This window comes from Condylura cristata, unplaced genomic scaffold, assembly GCF_000260355.1.
Source record: "Condylura cristata isolate star-nosed mole 26May11 unplaced genomic scaffold, ConCri1.0 scaffold00045, whole genome shotgun sequence".
Classification (NCBI taxonomy): domain Eukaryota; kingdom Metazoa; phylum Chordata; class Mammalia; order Eulipotyphla; family Talpidae; genus Condylura; species Condylura cristata.
In genome coordinates, this window is record NW_004567146.1 from 3,115,541 (window position 1) to 3,135,679 (window position 20,139).

The window sequence follows — 20,139 nt, forward strand, 5'->3', positions numbered from 1 at the left end:
TTGGATCTTAAAGACTGTTTTTTTTAATCCCCCTTCCCCCCCAGGATTGTAAGCGTTTCGCCTTCTCCCTGCCATCGATAAACTTTGGGGAGCCCTACCAGCGGTTTGAGTGGACAGTCTTGCCCCAAGGCATGGCCAACAGCCCTACTATGTGCCAATACTTTGTGGCCAACATCTTGCAGCCATTTAGACGGCAGTTCCCCGGCCTCTACCTCCTCCATTACATGGATGACATACTGTTGGCAGGACCTAACAAAAAAGGACTTTTCCACTCCTATGAAATCCTTCAGTCCTTCTTGGAAAGTGAGGGACTGATAATAGCCCCTGAAAAGGTACAGATACAGTTCCCCTACAGCTATCTGGGGTATACTCTTAACAAGACCGGGGTTATTCCTCAAAAGCCTCGATTTCAAATAAATCAGCTTAAGACTCTGCACCAATGGCAGACATTCTTGGGGAAAATCCAATGGCTATGGCCCTCCCTCCATGTTCCCACAGGAGAACTCAAGCCCCTGTATGATCTTTTGCGGGGAGACCCTTCACCCACTTCCCCACGAGAGCCTACCTCAGAAGCCCTAAGGGCGCTTGAGTTGATAGAAACAGCCATACAAGATATGCAGATAATGCAAATAGACTATTCTCAATCTTTACTGTTTTGGGTTCTTCCGTCAAAACTCACCCCGACAGGAGTCTTTTGGCAGGACGGTCCTATTTACTGGGTCCACCTATCTGCATCTCCCTCTCGTGTCCTTATACCCTTCCATGACCTAGTAATACAACTAGTTTGAAAGACTAAATATCTTGGAGATGCCTTGTTTGGAAAAACCTTCGACGTCCTCATTCTACCATATACTCAGGACGTCCTTTCCAAGTTGAGACAGGAACATGATCTTTGGTGTCTCTTCTTCTGTACTTTCATGGGACAAATTGACAATCACTACCCAAAGAGCAGACTCCTTGAGAGTTTAAAGACTTGCCCGGTGATTTTTTCCAAAAATTATAAGACAGGATCCCCTCCCAGGGGCAAAAACCGTCTTTACAGACGGTGCCAAGGACGGATATGCCGCAGTGTCTGACGGGATTCGGACCATCCGCAGGAGGGTATCTGACCGCTCAGCCCAAAAGGCGGAAGTTGCGGCACTGATCTTGGCGTTGCAGACGTATACTTTTCTGTTCCCCTTAATATCTTCACAGATAGCCTCTATATCGCCAGGCTTGCATCCGCGATTGAAACTGCACCTTATATTGGAAAACAATCTACCATTATGGAACAATTACAGACGGTACAACTCCTTGTATGGGCCAGGACACACCCCCTTTTTATTGATCACATCAGGAGCCATACCAAACTGCCAGGCCCTCTGGCAGCAGGCAACGCCATGGCTGATGCCGCCACACACGCCACTAACCTTGTACATATCACCTCTGAATATAGCAGAGCCCTGCAGCTCCATGACAAATTTCACCTAAATGCACAGACCTTGCGTTTTCGCTCAGGGTGCTCCCGGGATCAAGCCTTAAAAATTGTCTCCCTTTGCCCTACCTGTGCACCTTTTATTCATACCCCCTCTCTGGGAGTAAACCCCAGAGGTCTCCAACCAAATGACATCTGGCAGACCGACGTAACCCATATTCCCAGTTTTGGAAAGCTGTCCTTTGTGCACGTTAGCATAGATAGCTTTTCTGGTTTTATTTCTGCTACGTTGCACTCCGGGGAAAAAGCTAAAGATGTTGTGCAGCATTTTCTGAAAACCTTCTCAGTTATGGGCACCCCTCGATGTCTTAAGACGGACAATGGCCTGGCCTACATTAGCCAAGTCTTCCAAAAATTCTGTTCCCGTTGGGACATTTCACACAAAACTGGAATTCCATATAATCCCCAGGGACAGGCCATCGTTGAACGGGCCCACCAACACCTTAAAAATTATCTGCAGAAAACAAAAGAGGGGGAGATGTACCAGAATTTCCAGGGACCGCATGCACTGTTAAATCTAACCTTGTTCACTTTAAATTTTTTGCTTGTTGATGCTGACAACCACACAGCGGCACAACGTCATTTTCCCCCCCGCCCGTCATACAAAGGGCGCGAATCAGATGGAAAGATCTGGCTTCAGGGAAATGGCAGCCTCCTGCGCCAATCCTAGCTAGGGTGAGAGGAGCTGTATGTGTTTTTCCCCCAGGAACTGAAAAGCCTATTTGGGTCCCGGAGCGCTGTACCAGACCAGTAGAAAAAAGCTCGAGACAAAATGAAGCTCCAACGGTGGCTGATCCCGTTACTGATATTTCCAACCTTTCAAGCGGATGCCAGGCCACACCTCATGCACTGGATTCCGGTAATGACATCTCTTCTGTGTAAGTATGGAGAAGGGGGCCTTGAACCCCCACCTTCTGACCCCATGACAACACTCTTTGGCGCCCCGTGTAGCTGCAAAGGGGGAGCCTGGGGGCGGCACCCACAAGTTGGATCCAGACTGTAGACTGTGTAACTAAAGTGGCCTACCTCCATTCACAAATTAATTCTGCTGTCGGAGGCTTCTCCAAACCTAAGTGGATTTGTGTTCCAAAGCCAAAAATCACGCCCCCTCATACACCAGATTCTCCACACAATTGTTCTCTGTCTTGCACTTATGCACAAGCTATGCATATTTCTTGCTATGGTACAGCCTCGATCTGTATAGGGAAAAGAGAGAAGAGATTCTTTGAGGCTACCCTAACCCAGACTCGCGTGGAGGGGGGCTCCACTGTACATTACACCCCCCTTCTCTTTGGTCAGGGACCAACATAAAAACGAAACTGCAGTTGGCAGGATGCCAAGGCAGTGTTGGCAAACCTTCCTGCTGGCCTATGCAAGCCCCTACTGGAATATCCGACGGGGGGGGGGGGGGGGAACCCACTGATGCCATCAAACACTTGCAAATAGCCCAACGACTGAAGCCTCAGCTGCCTAAATTGACGTATCACCCTTTAGCGTTACCAAAGTCCCCGCTTCCCGAAGTGGATGCCAACACGTTGGGTATTTTGGAATCCACCTTTTTGTTACTTAATAAATCCAACCCTGCCCTCGCTGGTGACTGCTGGCTCTGCCTAGCAACGGGAGTCACTATGCCAGTTGCAATCTACACTAATGACACCATATTAGACAACCAGGTGTGCCAGGCCGGGTTACCCTTTAAAGTACAGCCCATAGGCAATCTCTCGACATGCCTCCTAGGCGTAAAACAAAATAATTCCTAGGATGTGGATGTTGGGGCCCCCCTCTCTGGAAACTGTTTATTGGTAAAAAATTATTCTCCCATAACCCCACCTCTTTGCCCCCCTAATGGCACAGTCTTCGTGTGCGGGGGAAACTTAGCCTTCCCCAAACTGCCAACAAACTGGACTGGTGTTTGTACCCTTGCCCTGTTACTTCCCGACATAACACTTGTTTCAGGGGATGAAACCTTTACCTGTTCCCAGCCTCGACACTATAATCAAGAGACATAAGAGAGCTATTCAAGCTCTCCCACTTCTTGTGGGCCTCAGGATAACTGCTGCCGTAGGCACTGGCACCGCAGGATTGGGTACCGCTATCCACTCTTATCATCGCCTGTCCCAACAACTTATAGATGATGTACAGACCTTGTCAGGGACCATTAAGGATTTACAAGATCAAATTGACTCTCTTGCGAAGGTGGTCCTCCAAAACAGGCGGGGTTTAGACCTCTTGACCGCAAATCAGGGCGGTATTTGTTTGGCACTCGGAGAAAGATGTTGTTTTTATGCTAACAAATCAGGAATAGTCCGTACAAAAATTAAACGGCTCCAAAAAGACCTAAAAAAAAGACGAAGGAAATTGTTTAAAAATCCTCTCTGGTCAGGCTTAATGGATTTTTGCCCTACCTCCTTCCCCTGCTGGGACCCTTGCTGAGCCTCCTTTTCATGGTGGCCATAGGGCCTTGTATTTTGAATAGAATTATTCAGTTTATTAAGGATCAGATTAACCTTTTAACTTCCCAGCCAATACAGGTTCACTGCCAACGCTTAAAAGCAGACAAAGACCACACCGAAATCTACCTCCGACCAATCAGAAGATGATGCCTCCTCTTCACTGCACTTCCGGTCCTTCTATTTTTCTTCACCTTCCTTACCATCACTTCTATTACTTCTCTTAATCACACCCGCCGTAACAGCTTCCCGATTTCCACATCCCTGGCATCAGGCCAATCCAGGGTTTTCCACGTCGCGTACCCCTTGTCGAAAGTTCTCTACCCTGGTCCTGCAGCACCCAATGACGGGCAACTTTCACGCTCGCGCCGCGACCCAAGCCAGGGGGAAAGAACTCCCCCGATGACGGGTAAGCGGCCCGAGGGCAGTGGACGACCTAAGACAGGGCCTGCATGATTTGCCTTGGCACAAAATAAAAGCGGGGGAAATGTTGGTGGCGCGATTGCACCCAGCTCTTGGGACCCCGAGGAATGCGCCCACCGCTGTGCTACAAAGGCAACAGATGGTTGAACCGATAAAGTGGACGCAGATTTGTGGTCATCCTGTTTAACAGCCTGAGGCGCCATAAAGGGAGTGCGGACATCTGGCAGTTGCCAGCGAGGTGTGATAAGAGAAATTCCTCACTTCCCCCATACCTCCTTCTCAGTAAAATTCCACTCTTCTCCGCCAAACTCCCACCCTTGCTGCCTAATGATATATAAAGGGGGGGTCACAGACAATAAAGAGAGACTCCTGGATGAAGAACCTTGGTGTCCTGTGTTTTCTTTAACCTCATCGTCCCTCGCCCGACTCGGCTCCAATTAGCCGGACGCGGCAACAGACATGATTTGGATTTCCCATTTTCCTAGTCTTTATTTTGCCCCAGAGTCTACTCCAGGGTGTCATATTGCATTTAGTTTTCATGTCTCTTTAGTCTCTCAGTCTGTTCATAATGTTGACACTTTAAATGAACACTCACTGGCCAGATGTCAGAATATTCTTTAGTTTGGCTTTGTCACTATTCTCATAAATAGACTGAGATTATGAATTTAAAGGAAGAATATGAGAGGATGTGTTCTCATTGAATCAGAAGAACATTATATTACTGGTGATGTTAACTTGATCTTTTAAGATTAAGGTGACAGTTGCCAGGTTTTCTCTGTTTTTACTAATTCTCTTTTTTCCCATATTCTGTTAGAGGAAGTCCCTAAGTCCACCCACACTGAAGGGAAATGAAATCTCTAACAGGTACAGGTTTCAAAGAGTTGTGAGCCTATGTTAAAATCTTGCAGTAATCAATACGTTTTGAGGAAGGTCTTTGAAAAAATATCTTGATTCACTGACCGATAGTATTTATGCATTGATCCTGACCAAAGCAATTATTACTGTGGTTTCTAATGATGATCTTCTATTTCCCTCAGTTCTCCACATTAATTAAAATTCTTTGGAATTATTCATTTTAATTAATTATATATGGATCTTTTGCTCATAACAACACTGCAGTGACATCCATCATACTGTGTATATCTGTAATTCTTAGGTCAAAGGGTATGTACATTTTATATTTTGACAGATATTGGCAATCTGGTCTCTAAACTATTGGAGGTTATTGTTTTCATTTAAATTATCTTCAATGTCATCTAAGGAAGAGTTGTGTGTGTACACTAATCAGGGAGTCTTTGAATCTGACTTGACTTTGATACCTCCTAGAGCAGTCTACCTCAAAATCACTCTACTTCTCTCCTTTCCTCCCTGATATGTATTTAGGTTTAGTGACAGTCCCCTAAGTACTTCCCAAATTTTTGGATTCTGCTGAGTTCTACGTTGTTAAGCAGTGGGAGACCTGGTCTGTAATTGGTAATGGGGGAAAAAGATAAGTGGGAAGATCTGGATGGAAAAAAGGGCACACCTCTGCCTTACCCATCCTGAAATAACCAACCAATCACCAAATAATAACCAGAAAAATTGAATTAAGTGGATAAAGCACCGGTCTCTACTGGTAACCCTCAATCATGGAAGCTCTTCTGCTGTGCAGGGACAGGCTCTGGAGTGACTTGCAGCTTGGGGGATACACAGGGTAAAGTATACTTTCTGTCCTGTTAATGAAGACAGACTAACATCACCGGAAAGACCAGTATGTGCCTGGAGAAGTAAAGCCCAGAAGTCAATGGTAGATTTACACTATTTTTATTACAGAAAATTCAAAAGTACAACTCTGCTTATTTTCTTGCTTGAAGATCCTGTCTTCTCTGGGCTATCTACTATCAACATTTACCACAGCTGCAGGAAATTAAATCGAACCTTGAGAAGATATCGCATACGGACCTGGTTGGGGTTGTAGACGATAAATTCATTGTAGTTGAGGGTATAACCATCTGGATTCAGAATTCCGGTATCACTCGCTGGTCCTAAAGGCACTGTGCTCCCATTCCTGCCAAGTGGAAAGAAGTGTGTCAGTAGCTGCCTCTGGCTTGGAAGGTAGAACAGAGAAAGTAGCATCTTCTGGCCACAGGAGTCTCCTGGCCCTCCAGGCTCTGGATACTTACAGGGTGACGGAACTGGTCGGGCTGGGTGCCATCTTACCCAGCCCCTTGGTGCTGTGTTTGCCCTGAAGTAATCCTTCTGCCTCAGGATTGGCCTCTAGTAGCTCATTACACTGACCTAGAGCTACCTGCAAACAAAAGATGTTTGAATGCCCACATCCTTCTGAGAAGTGGACGGCTCTGAGACCAAACAGAAAATTCCACGGGGTTTTTTCTTTACCACTGCTACAGAGAAGCCTAGTGTAATGGAAATTATTCTTCCAGGTGAGCCAATGGTTCTGGGATCAAACGTTTCTTTGGGAAAACAAGAATAATAATAATAATAATCAATAATAATCTAGAGATCATAGACGTAGTCCTCCCTTACCTCTGATAAAAGCAGCAGCCCAATATCCTTTAAGCGAGAGGCAAAGCAGTAGTTGGCACTCTTAGAAGACATGTCAGCAAAGTAGATTCCTTTTCCAAACTGAAATATACAAACAACAAAGTCGACTGCTTAGCCCATTATGTTAGCAGAGACTCATTATCACTGACCCTGGGTTTCCATTATCTTAAACCCACTATAGAACCATTTCATTTCCCTTCACTAATCTGTTCCAGAGAAGTCAGAAGCATCAGTGAAGCCCTGATTTCTAAGGGTAAAAGAAGAATATCGTTAGGCATTTAAAGAACGACAAGGAAAGTCTGGGTTATTGATAAACTGGCTTACTTCTCGGGAGAAGCATCACCTAATCCTAATCTAGAAAAAGAAAAACGGATTGAGCTAGGTACTGTCTCCTTTCCTGGTGGCTTGCTCAGGGTTCAGGTTTTACTCACCATGTAACCTGTGATGGGAGCTTCTTCCGGGGCGATTCGAAGGCCGTGACTTAGGATTCCCACCCAGTTACTCAGCCTGGAGCCATGCCATAGCAGCATCCTAAGGAAAGGCCATTATCAGACTCTCTGTCATTCTCCCACAGACACAGACCATTAGCACCAGCAGCTGTATCTGTGTCCCTTGTCTATAAGTTCCACAACTGCATTTCAGGCAAGGGAATGCTTTGGCAAATGCAGAGTTAAACTGAGACCTGTTATGAAGGTCCTCTCTGAAGGCTTCTTTTTCACCCTCCTTCTCTACTTCAAAAACATCCAGCAAGGTCATGGTATAGTCACTGTGTGTGGGGGCATGGGTAGACTGCAGGTACTGGGAAATCACCTGTGGAAAAGAGGCAAGAAATGGCTGCAGTGGGCTCTGCAGATCAGGCTGAAGAACCTCAGAGCTTCTGGTATAAACTGGCAAATCTTTCTGTTCTCAAATGGTCTCACAAGAGTACTACCTCCCCCAACTCCTAGCGAGTAGAAATGGTGCTTTACAAAAGAGTCTGCTCTTCAGGGAAGGTGGAACATAAAACTATGAAAATAAATGATCACTTTTCTTACTTTGAATTCATAACTTGCATGGTCCAGAGGGTGCAAGGCACAACGCAGGTTTCTATAGTGCTGATCTAATGGGTGTTCTGGGCTTTGAAGTTTTGTCTTCACCAGCTTAATGGCAATTTCAATGTCTCCTAAAGCCTGACAAGATAAGGTACAGAATCAGTGTGGGAGGAACCTGGGACAAGAATTTAATACTTTATAATCCATACATATCTCACCTCCAGAAGTTGTACTTTGTCTGACAGTTCTTTTTCTGTTCGGATTAATGGAGGGGTCCGGAGTCTAAAGACAGGGATATAATCCTTAGTGAACTCTTGTAATGTTATCCAAAAGCCCACGATGGCAAGCAAAAGACTAAAGATAGGTCTTTTATACCACAGATGTAAGAAACTTTCTCCCTGAGAGATTAAGTTCTATAAAGAAACTTCTGAATATACAGAGATCATTATATTGCAGGTAAGATAAGACAAGCGTATAGATTTTGACATTTGGTTACAGTTGAACTTATTTTTAAAAATGGGATCCTTTTTTATTTTTTTTTTAAAGATTTATTCATTTATTTTTACATACAGAACTGGGGTACAGGCCAGAGGCTCAGGGGCGGCGAGAGACTTCACCAGAGACAGAGTGGGGAACAGAACAGGCAGATCTACATGAAGTACACTGCTGAGGGGAGCAGAGGGTGGGCCAGGAGAGGTCTGCCACACCATGTGGTCACCTCCGGGGCAGGTGGGAATCAAACTCATGTGGAAGCGGGCTTTAGCTTCTCAGTGCTGTGCTTTAACCCACTACGCCACCAGGGAGGGCCGGGATCCTTTTTTAAGTAAGAGATATCAACATCAGAAAGCAGTAGTTTGGAAATAGCCCTATCTAGAAGTAGACCTGTTGATTACTCAGGTTATTTTTAGGTCATATGGCTCCTTTATAAAGAAAACAATAGAAACAATAAATATAGAATAAGCATCAGAATACAGAATCAAAACAGATAAGAGTATTTTTTTAAGATGTATTTTTATTTACTTTCGCATACAAGCATTGGGGATACAAGGAAGGCTCAAACTCATGCTGCAGTGGCTGGCAATAAGTTTGATAGTGCTGAGATTTTATCCCCTGTGCCACTAGGGAGGCCCTAAAGTGTATTTTTTTTTCATATCTCATATCATTCTTACTAACAAATGCATAAAATCATGTGTGTTTATAGTAGTCACCTTAAAGACTAGGAAACAGGTATGACTGAAGGTGTTTCACTTACTGGTAGCGCAAGGGATAACATCTCAGCGCTATCAAACTTATCGCCAGCCACCACAGCAAAGGTTTGAGCCCTCCTTAGTACTTCCTTCCTCGTATCCCCAGTTCTTGGTAACTTTTATTTGACAGATAATGTGGTTGTAATCAGGCCAGATGGCATCCCAGACTTAAAAGCTGATTAACTAGGCTACTAAGTATCCTTTTAGCCTGATATGTATTCAAGATTATCATTTCCTTAGAAATGATTAAAAAGATCCCAGTTGCTGCTGAGTGATACAGTGATACAGAGGATATAGTTGGGAGAAGATCAAAGTGAGGTAACAGCACAGGCCTTACCCAAAGTCATGGGGGATCCTGGTGTAGAATTCATTGCATGCTTCCACGAGAGCTCGTCCGAGCTGGCCAGCTCGAATGCAATCCTCAATCTTCTTAAGAGACTGGTAACCTGCCTTGATTTGTCCCACCGTCAGCTTCCCTGTGAGCCCAGTCAGAGATCAGATTCTATAGCCAGAGGCCCACCCTGAAATCTGTATTTATGTCCCTGTCCAATGAAAACTCTCACTGTTGAACTGTCAATTAGTTCCTCCCCTCCTGCACACAACTCATCCTAAATCTGTTTCTTCATTTAGTAATGCTAGCAAGCTTTAAATCATAACAATAAGAATATATCTTACTAAAGGAACTAGGAAATACGAATACAGAATGTAGGGTAGGATTTGTATTCCTACCAAGTGGGGCTTTCTTGGTATCATATTTCATTTCTATCATCATCTCCTCCATGGCCTGGACATTACAGATCAACTTTATCAGCTCCTGTACACGAAGATCTAGCTGCGACTTTGGCTTCTGGGGGGATTTAAGAGATTCTTCTTTTGTTTCCTCTTCATTCTATAGCAAAAAAAAAAAAAAAAAAAGTAAATCATAAAATCTCAAAAGATCTACTTAAGCTCTCTGCACTGGCTCCAAAATATCCCTGGCAGGTGAAGATCAATCAGCCTCTGTTTAAACACAGCCCATTTCATTATTATTATTTTTTTAAGATTTATTTATTTATGCTTACAGAACTAGGGTACAGGCCAGAGGTATGGTGGGTGACAGGATTCACCAGAGACAGAGCAGGGAGCAGAACAGACAGATTGGATTGACAAAGTACATTGCTGAGGGGAGCAGTGGGTGGGTCAGAAGAGTTGTGCCACACCATGTGGGTCAGCTCTCTGGGATCTAACCAGGGATCTAACTTATGCTGCAGTGGCTTCGGAGAGCTTCATAATGTGGTGCTTTATCTAGTTGCGCTACCAGGGAGAGCCCCCATTTCATTATTTGAGAATACTCAAATGGGACTTTATTACCTACTCTACTTCTGCCTTCCATACTTAAACACTCAGAGTAAGTCTAAAACACCACCTAAATATGCTAATACATAAAGACAGCTTTTGTGACTTAAATCTTCTCATCTGAAAAAGGCTATTTCTTTATCGTTTTTAAAAATATGTGACAGTTTTCAGCACCCTGTTGCACCCCAGTTTGTAAAAATTATTTTTTTTTAACTATGATATTTAGCTAGAAGTGAAGACAACTTTAAAGGTACTTTTACTAGGTTGGTTATTTATTAGTCTTCTTGATTCATAACATTAATACTTTGGAAAAAGGACCTAAAACTTTGTAAGAATCTTAGTAAATAACAGACTAGGAAAGCACATTCTGTTGCTTTCTACAGCTCCTGCAGGATAACAAAGACCTGAGGGAGCTGTAATCTTTTCTCAGGTGAGAAATAGCAAGACTCAACATATCCTGGCCTTTTCTGGTCTAGGGCCAGATCTAAACTATTCGGCAGGACACCATGCTGGTCAAGAGAAACAGTTTTCCCCCAAACGTGTAGTCAGTTTACCTGAGTGTTGGTGGCATAGTCCATATGTAGCATATCATATTTTCCAGCCACCTTCTCAAACTTCTCACGGTCTTCCCAATTGTTATTTGTTTTGTCAAGGAATCTGTAGAGTCCAAAATGGTGAGAAAAATTTCACAAATAAAGGTCACTACTACAGATGGGCTTATAATTATTTCTTTAGAATACCTCCAAACTTTACGTCCCACAATGGTGCTCCTTTACACATCAATGTTCCACAAATCTGGACTCTAAATTAGGACCACTAATGGACAGAAAAACTCTGAAGACAAAGGCAAGAACAAATTGGGAGAAAAGAAACCCTGAACCTCCCAAGGACTTCAAAACAAAGGCCATTGAGATTTAAAAGATCCTTATTCAATCTTTTCCTCTGAAAAAAATACTCCCAGAGGTGCCAGAAAGTTCTTCCATCCACATTATATTAAAATGATTTTTAAAACTGTAGCTGGATGGTCTCATCATACTTTCCCCAAATTTCCTCAATTGTTGGTCATATGCTGAATACATCAGATTCTTCGGTGTTTAGTCCATTTGAAGCTTCCAAGTGATTCAGTCAATAACTAAGGCTGCAGTTTGGTGTTCCCATCACAGCATGTCACAGTGGAAAGACATTAACATTTAGGCCAACTGACATACAATTCTTAAAGAAGAGACATCAAAGTAGAGGATAGGTAATTTCTGTACTCATTTTTTTTTAGCACTCACTTCTTCTGAAAGAGTTCCTTGGCCTTGTTGAGGTCTTGTGAACAAGCCACCAAGCTGTGCTGACCTATTTTCCCAACTGCAAAGTAAACGCCACACATAAGATGGTTCTCTACCCCCAATCCACAAAGAATTCTTTAACAGTACCAAGCCAGTTGTGTATGATCTCTCTGTTTCCCAGCTCACACATGGACAGGAAGGGGAGAAAGGAAAGGACAAAACAGTTAGGGAACTGGTCTTGTTGCTGTCAGTTACCTGCTAAGTGCCACCGTCTCTGAACAACGTCAGGAGATAAATCATTAGGTGAATTCTCAGCCTTGGCAGGTTATTCTTACATTTTTGTAATGGGAACTTTCTAGTAGGGATGTCTGCCACTTCCTAATTTCATAAATCACACTTTGACTCCTAAGCCCCTCCTAAATACAGAGCCTCCATTTCACCCATTTAATGCAGAGGATCTTATGGCCACACACTAAAGTGTTTGTGGCTTTCAGAAAATCCATAATAAAAGTTATTACCTCGGCCCCATCTCATCCAAACACTGAAGTTTCTTTGGGCATCATCTTCTAATAGCTGAATCAAATAGTACTTGTTGTTGTTGAACTGGAGATTGGTCTATGATTAAGGGAAAAAAAGAATATGAAAGGACAGAGGTGTGAAGATGGAAATGACATATATCAAAGACTCTTCCTTTGTCACAAGTGCTAGTATTTTCTAAAAAGATAAGAAATAAGAGTCCTATAATATTAAGGATATAAAAGAAATAGTGTTTCTATTATTCAGCTTTGGATTCCTAGGGGTTAAAATTAGAAACTCCCTAAAACTTTTTAACCACCTCATGTATCTGATATTGTTTCTTTGTGTCTTAGCTCCCTATTCAGATACCTCAGGCCACAGGTGTTTCTCAGTTCCCAATCCACTCTCAATCTTTATTTATCAAATGAAAATAATTTTTATGCCCCAAAGTCTAGAACTATAATGCTTGTTTGTTTAGACAACTTACCCTTTAATATTCCTTAGTATAGCCTTGTTTTATGAGTTGCAACATTTGATAATGAGTTGAATGCAGGACAATGTCAGGTGGGAATAGAGGCTAGGTAGAAACCACTACCACATCTGTCCTGACCCAGAAGCACTCAGGGAGACTGTGGCTAGTACCTGAGGGATGTCCTCTAAGTTACTTAGAGTGAAGAGAGGGAACAGTAGCAGTGCTGTGAGGCCCAGGTACCCATCTTTGACAAGCAGGTTGTTTCCGCCTACTGCACACTTGCTCACATTCTAAAGGTAGAGAACATCAGCACAGAAAGGAGCCACATAGGTTTTTTCTATCTGCTCATGATATTTAAGTGAAAGAAGTAGCAATCACGTCTTATTGACCCTGTATTCAATGAAAGGTTGGTGATGCATCAATAAATTCAAATATAATGAGATATTCAGGAATTATATTAGCCAGGCAAACATTATCTATTCAAAATAACAAAGATAAACACAGAGAGAAAATATATTTTAAAAGAAAATGTTAACAAATTTAACTACGAAAATTTTGAAACATCAATAAGGACAAAATGCATACCTTAAAGATAATAAAAAAGCAAGTAATAAGTCTGGAAAATTTATAAGCAATATGTATTACAGACAAGGGACTATTTACACATTACATAAAGTTTCATGAAACCACCAAGAAAAATAACCACCAAAATGTGTAGATGAGATAAACCGAGAGTTCACAGGTTCAATAAGACATGAAATCTGCAAAATGCTCTTATAGATCATTCATTCCACCATCAGAAGAATATGCTGGGGCTAAATACTTAAAATTATGATCTATCAGCGGCCAATACAAGGGACTTCAAAATTAAAGTCTTGGGGACTGAGACATGATCATCAAGAATGGTCAAGAAGAAATTCTCAAACAGAAATGCTCTTCCTCGTACCTGATTTAGCATGACATCATAGATGTCATTCCCTTCACAGTACACATGAGCCTATAGTGAAAAGAAAAGCAGAATATTAGAGTCATCTCAGCCCTCAGAAGATCCTAAACACTTATGCCTCAAGGTGCTATTCTCCTACACAACCAACATTCATCTCCCAGGGAAAGAAAGGCAAAAGTATTGTTCTTCTTTGTAGAATTTCTGATTTTTACGATACAAACATGCCTTTTTAAATTACAGAAACCCTAATGATTCTAACCTGGTTATAAAGGAAGACTGCTTCAGAGGAGGCCTTTCTTTCACACTTTCAAGTCTTTTCTGTTCATTAGTGATTCAGCCCTTACCATGATGTTTCACATTAGAACAAAGACAGGTCTTCCTTGATACAACCAACTTTCTAATCTGACTTTCTCTAATTTGAGAAAAAGAATTAGGTATGGAAGTCTGAAAACAATCAGACTTTTAATCATGTTAAAAGACTCCGATTACTTAACCCCAAACCCCACCACTGCCATCTCTTAGCTCTGAAGAAATCTATGTAGTCTCTCACCTTCCCAACTTTGGCTGTGCACTCTGGGTCAACGGGAGCTTTGCCTTTCAACAGCAAGGTCTTCACAGATTCTGAGAAAAGACAAAGACTACTTGTGTGGAAATCAAAAACAGCTGAATGGTTAGACAGACACATGTCTTTATTAATTTTGTGCTTCTCAAGCAATTCTGATGTGTCCAGGGCTTCATTCATCTCAACTGAAACTGAAGATTGTGAGCAAGTACATTAGTTCTATGGTGCGCGCAACAGTTAATTCTATCTTCAAGAAAGGAAGAAATAAGAGTGAAAAGATCAAGATACTGTAGGCCCCTCCTGCACCTCTTTTCTACTTATCCTTTCCTTGGGTCCAATTATCGGAAGTCAAGTGCAGTCTGAAAATATTAAATGGAAAATGCTAAATATACTCTGCGTAAGTTTTAAATTGCACACTGTTCTGAGTACTGCGATGATATCTCACACCATCCAACCTAGGGAATGAACCATGTCTCTGGCCTAGGTATCCACACTGTATATGCCACCCACCCCGTACATGACAGCTACCAACCCTTCGTCAACTAGGTAGCTGTCTGGGCTGTCAGAATGAATATACCACTATAACCCGCTTATGTTGAAGTAACCCTTCTTTTACTTAGTGATCCCAAAGGTGCTAGTGATCTCAAATTGATGCTAGCAATTTGAACATGCCAAAGAGAAGCTACTAAGTGCTTTCTTTAAGTTACTGTTAATCTTTTACTAAATTATAAATTAAACTTTATTGTACTCATATAGGAAAAAATAGACATAAGGTTTGTTTCTATTGAAGGTTGCAGGCATTATCCACTGAGGATAAGCAGGAGGTTCTAACTGTGTCCCTCCAGAGACACCTGGGGACCCTGTCTCCTGGTCTACCAAATGAAGCTGACCTTTGTCTTCTGTCGCGTCATCAGGTGTTCCTTCAGCCACAGGCTCCTTTTCCACTACCTGTCTCCCGCATCTTCGACTTCTCTTGGTAGGAGGAGGTTCTTCTGCAGCTGTGTTGCCATTAACTCTGCCAGTGTCCTTTAATGCTACAGAAGCTAAGGGTAGGAAGAATGGACAAACAAGCAAACAAAGAATGGGTATCCTACTGAATATAAACCTATTTTCCAAACTACCATGTTCTTAATGAAATGGTCTAAGATGGTCTTGTAAGTTTACAAAGAAATAATAGCTATTGGTAACAGTCTAAAAAACTGCTTCCTAAATTGCTATTCTAGACAAACAGTAAAATAAAAGTGAAGCCAGGACTCTGCGGACCTCATAGCCTGCGGGATGAGTCTCTACGTCTGCTTATCTTTTCTGTTTACTTGTGTCCAAACTACTGAAGGAAAAGGAGATAATGTTTGGTAGAGTGTTCTGGAGTAGGCCTAGCTCAGAGCCAGCTGTCTTTTTCATCTGTGGAAACTTGTGCAAGTTATTTCACCTCAGTACAGCACTCCCAACTCTCAAAACCGAATCTGTAGGTGGATTTATATAGTAAGAACATAATTTGTAAAGTACGCCGAAATCTCATCATTCTAACAGTCGCATTTTACTCTCTGAAACTGGGATGCAACTAACAACGGATGGCACATGCAGCTTTTCCGTGGATGTCTTTTCTTTTTTAGTGGGATGAAAATAATTACAATTATTATCAATTAATTGTAAAATAATTACAATTATTATCAATTAATCTTTTCAAGTGGGTGACAGCACTCATTAACAATAGTAGTAGCACTGTCCGTCGTTCAGCCATCACATCAAAAAGCGGTGAAGCCGAAATTTTAAGTTTAGCACCAAAACTAGTTTGGTAATAGCCAATGGTGGGTCAGGGGCGATGGAAGTGGAACAGGGACTAGAATAGAGAGCACCGTTTCCGGTGGATTTCCCGCCTCCCGGCAACAATGAGCTCCGAACCTCGGGTTCGACCGCTGTAAGCTCCCCGCCGTCTAGCCGCCATGGAACCGAAAGTCACCAGACTCCGCCCGGGAAGGGCGGAATGACAATAGTGACAGGCCAATAGTGACCGGGCGGGAACAGGCGCGCGACGCGCTCGCGACTTCGTAAGAAGACGCCTACAAAGCTCAGGGGAAGCCCGCCCTCTCTATTTGCATGTCGCTATGGCTTGTGGGAAGTCACCCTAACCGATATATGTCTGCAAGTATGGGCGCCTTATAAATTCTAGCTAAGCTTGTCTCTGCGCATAGGGCGGAGGGAAGCTCATCGGTGGGGCCACGAGCTGAGTGCCTTGCGTCACTCTATCACGTCCCTTGGGAAGGTCTGAGACTAGGGCCAATAGCGGCCCTAACAGGGCCCTCCCCGACCTCGGGGAGGTGAGTTCCCAGAGAACGGGGCTCCGCGCGAGGGCAGACTGGGCAGGAGATGCTGTGGTACCCCCGTCGCGGGGTCCTGGCGGATGCCTCCTTAGCCGGAGCTTGGAACAGACTCACGGCCAGCGAAGTGAGTTCAATGGCTGAGGTGAGGTACCCTGTAGAGGGGCCTCATAACCCAATTCAGACTACTCTCCCCCCGTCCTGTTTTGTAAAACAAAACAAAAGTTTTGGCAATCTCCCCCCCGTCCTGTTTTGTAAAACAAAACAAAAGTTTTGGCAAAAGGCGATTTGGACTCAGAGGCTTTTGCAGGCGGAGGAACCGCGTCACTGGGTTTTAGGAAGAAGGTCCTTGGTGACATTAGGTCAGGGATTCTCAATGTTTGGGTGCCACTACCCCATGAGACATGGGAGCTGAACACTTAACCGAGAACCCTGATTTACTATCCCAGACCCTCTGAATATGACTGCGACTGCATTTTTAACAGGAGCACCAGGTTACTCTGATATTAGTGAGTTTCAATTTAGTTACGGATCAACATTATTGGACATCTTGCTGAGTTCTTGACATAAAAAAGATTAGTCAAAATACACATAGTTAATACCCATGATTCTTAGTCTAAGTGGGGACTTTGACCAAAGAATGACAAAAAATAAAAGTACAGCTGCACTGAGCACTTTAAGAAGCAGCAGGCTGTACTAAGGGAAATTCTAATGGGAGGGCAAATCAAGAAACTGATCACTAGGGAAGAAACAGGAGTTGACTTCTGACTGTATCTGAAGAGCAAGTTATTAATGGCTGAAGTGTGGTCTGAGAGTTTCGGGAGAGGCAGCCACTGTCCCCAGCAAGCCTGGCTTTCCAAACCACAGTTGGAAATTGTGCTTTTTCTAATATAGATGTGTGTGTTTACGTATTCCAAAATAAAAATGGAAAACTCTTAGGCAGAAAATACACATAATGTAAAAATTTGCATCTTTATAAGACCTTCAAATATGTAGAAATAAAATTTTTAGAAGAGGAATCACTTAAAGTAATACCAATGTATATCAAGAATTTGGGAATAATCTGATGGGATTTTGGTGCTCAACACATGTTGTTGGATAGGCTTTGGTTCATTAATCTACTGAATGGGAGATTAAAGCCTATTGCAGCTGACTTAATTATGGTACAAAATAAGGCAGATTGACTTAAAACACATGAATCTGGAAATAGGAAAATGTAATAAAAATGGAAAGTGTATTAAAAATAGCTAATATTTACCAGTTTTCTTTGTGTAGTAGACACTGAGCTAAGTGTTTTACATGCATACTTTTATTTATTTAATTTTCAAAGTGATAATAGCTAGAATTTATTTGGTACTTACTATGGTATCAGCAAACATTGATATATTATTTTTTTTTAAGATTTTTTTAAAGACTTATTTATTTATTCATACAGAACTGGGGTACAGGCCAGAAATGCGGAGGGTGAGAGGATTCACCAGAGACAGAGTGGGGAACAGAACAGGCAGATCGACGAAGTACACTGCTGAGGGGAGCAGCGGGCAGGTCACATGGCCGCGCCATGTGGTCACCTCCGGGGCAGGCGGGAATTGAACTCATGTGGAAGTGGCTTTAGCTTCTTAGTGCTGTGCTTTAACCGGCTGCGCCATCAGGGAGGGCCCTGATATATTATTTAATTCAAGGTATTATCCCCATTTTATTGAGTTTAAGAAAAATGTAAGTAACTTATTTAAGGTGAAACAGTATATTAGTTTGCTATGGTTGTCAAAACTAAGTACTGCATATTGGGGTTTCAAACAACAGAAATTTTTCTTCCACATCTGGAGATTACAAGGTAGAGTTGGTTTCTTCTGAGGCCACTCTCCTTGAACTGTATGTGGCTGTCTTCTTCCCATGTATTTCCAGTTGTGGCCTTACTCTGTCTCTGTCCTAATCTCTTTTCATAACACTATGATGTGTTAGGACCCACTTATATGACATTATAGTTTATGTTAATTACTTCTTAAAGGCCCTATTTCCAAATGCAGTCACATTGTGAGGCTCCATGGATTAAAACTTCAGCGTATGCATTTCAGAAGGCTATATAATTCCATTCCTAAGAGGTAGGATCAGATCTGAGTAACTCCAAATTTTGTTCATATTAGTAGGCTAATGCATCATTTACTTTCCAGAGAAGTAAGAAGGAATTAGTGAAAAAGTCTGGTAAAAAGAATGATGATTAAAGAAAAGGAACCTACAACTCATAGCAGATATCGCAGTCTCAGGGACTTTATATAAGAGAAGAGCCACGGGGAGAAAGTGGAAGTGGAGAAGAGATGAAGAGAAATACAAGCATAGGGTCAGCAGAGAAATAAAGAGTATCTGCCATGGGAGGCAACTAGACAGGAAAATAGGGACAGAGGTTTTGAAAAAGGGTATTTTGGGGTAAGTTTTGTTTGCTTTCTTTTGCTTTTGTTCATAACAGTATCAAGAATTGGGATCATAAATATACTCTTTATATCACTTGTTAACTAGAGATAGGCAACCTACATGTATTCTTCCACAATTTTAGGGTGTATGTGGAGGCTGGGAAGATTGTTTCCTCATAGCTTACACTGAACATACCTCTCTTTTTCCTTGAATTATCCAGTAATTATACATACAGTTGAGGATGGGCACCCATCTTAAAACACAGAATCTTGTCAGTTCTCTATTTTATTGCTTTTTACACACTGTCACATGGTGTCACATTCTCTTATGGTGCTGCAATGATGATTTGTTTTAGTAAATCACTACATGGGTCAGCAGGTTCGTTTTGAGAACAGATGATCTCACATGATACATGCTAAGTGTGGCCCAAAAAGTCCCACTTAGTGCCAGTGAATTTTGAATGACAACATTTTAATCCCCCTTTATGGAATTGAGTCAGCTGACAACCCAATGGATCTGGCACCCAGATGTTTTCATTTCTTCTTTCTTCAGGAATCCATTTTAGAGATTGAGCAACTTTTCTTTTCTTTTAAAACAATGTCTGTCCACCTGTTTTCAAATGTTATCTTGACATTCCCAAACTCTTTACTAAGGTAGTTCTCCTACAGTGATTGAAGAGAGCCCTTCACTCAACATTTCTGGAATTCCAAACTGATCCTTGGCAACTCTCATACAAGAAAACTCTGCAATACAACCTTGTTACTGCAAAAAGTAGGAACTTACAGGTGAGGGTTGGTCTGTAACCACAGAGAATTTAGGTACAAAAACTGATTTTCATTACTTTGCTTGTCTTCAGAAAGAACTGTATGGTATGTAGATCTCTGAAATACATAAGTAAGCTCATGTAAGCAGGTTCTTACTTTATGACCTTGCCTATACATAAGGATGGGTAATAAGCAAGGAAGGGGGCCATAAATTTAATTGAGCATTTCTGTACACTGGTTATTTACACTAGACTCTTTCCATACATTGGTATATATGTTAGACAGGAATTACTAGCCTCTCGATACAGAAGAGAATATTGAATCTTGGAGAGCTTTAGAAGTTTATTCCAGATTGTGAAGTTAAAAGTATCCTA

The 20,139-nt window shown here is 42.2% G+C and overlaps 1 protein-coding gene across 2 annotated transcripts; it reads right to left on the reverse strand.

Moving 5' to 3' along the window:
• Nucleotides 1-6,152: 6,152 nt before the first annotated feature.
• Nucleotides 6,153-16,266, reverse strand: PARP2 (poly (ADP-ribose) polymerase 2). 2 transcript variants are annotated; one of them, XM_012733968.1, is made up of 17 exons: nt 16,177-16,266; nt 15,165-15,317; nt 14,263-14,333; nt 13,713-13,763; nt 12,937-13,056; nt 12,297-12,393; nt 11,782-11,857; nt 11,059-11,161; nt 9,899-10,058; nt 9,507-9,645; nt 8,141-8,204; nt 7,926-8,060; nt 7,574-7,701; nt 7,323-7,422; nt 6,874-6,972; nt 6,510-6,634; nt 6,153-6,394 (listed from the first exon to the last, which is right to left on the reverse strand). In XM_012733968.1, the coding sequence occupies exons 1-17, from the start codon at nt 16,217-16,219 to the stop codon at nt 6,235-6,237; spliced, it is 1,824 nt and encodes a 607-aa protein (XP_012589422.1). In that variant the 5' UTR covers nt 16,220-16,266; the 3' UTR covers nt 6,153-6,234. The 2 variants fall into 2 exon arrangements, with proteins under 2 accessions (XP_012589422.1, XP_004694614.1); XM_004694557.2 differs by lacking the exon at nt 12,937-13,056.
• Between the last annotated feature and the right edge of the window lie 3,873 nt (nt 16,267-20,139).

What these genes read in the sequence shown, in the direction of transcription:
- PARP2 (XM_012733968.1), bottom strand. Translation starts at nt 16,219, where the DNA reads ATGGCGGCTAGACGGCGGGGAGCTTACAGCGGTCGAACCCGAG. An exon ending in TGACGCGACAGAAGACAAAG is followed by an intron (nt 14,334 to 15,164) that starts GTCAGCTTCATT and finishes GTCTTTTCTCAG; the next exon opens with AATCTGTGAAGACCTTGCTG. An exon ending in ATGCAAGTTATGAATTCAAA is followed by an intron (nt 7,702 to 7,925) that starts GTAAGAAAAGTG and finishes TCTTTTCCACAG; the next exon opens with GTGATTTCCCAGTACCTGCA.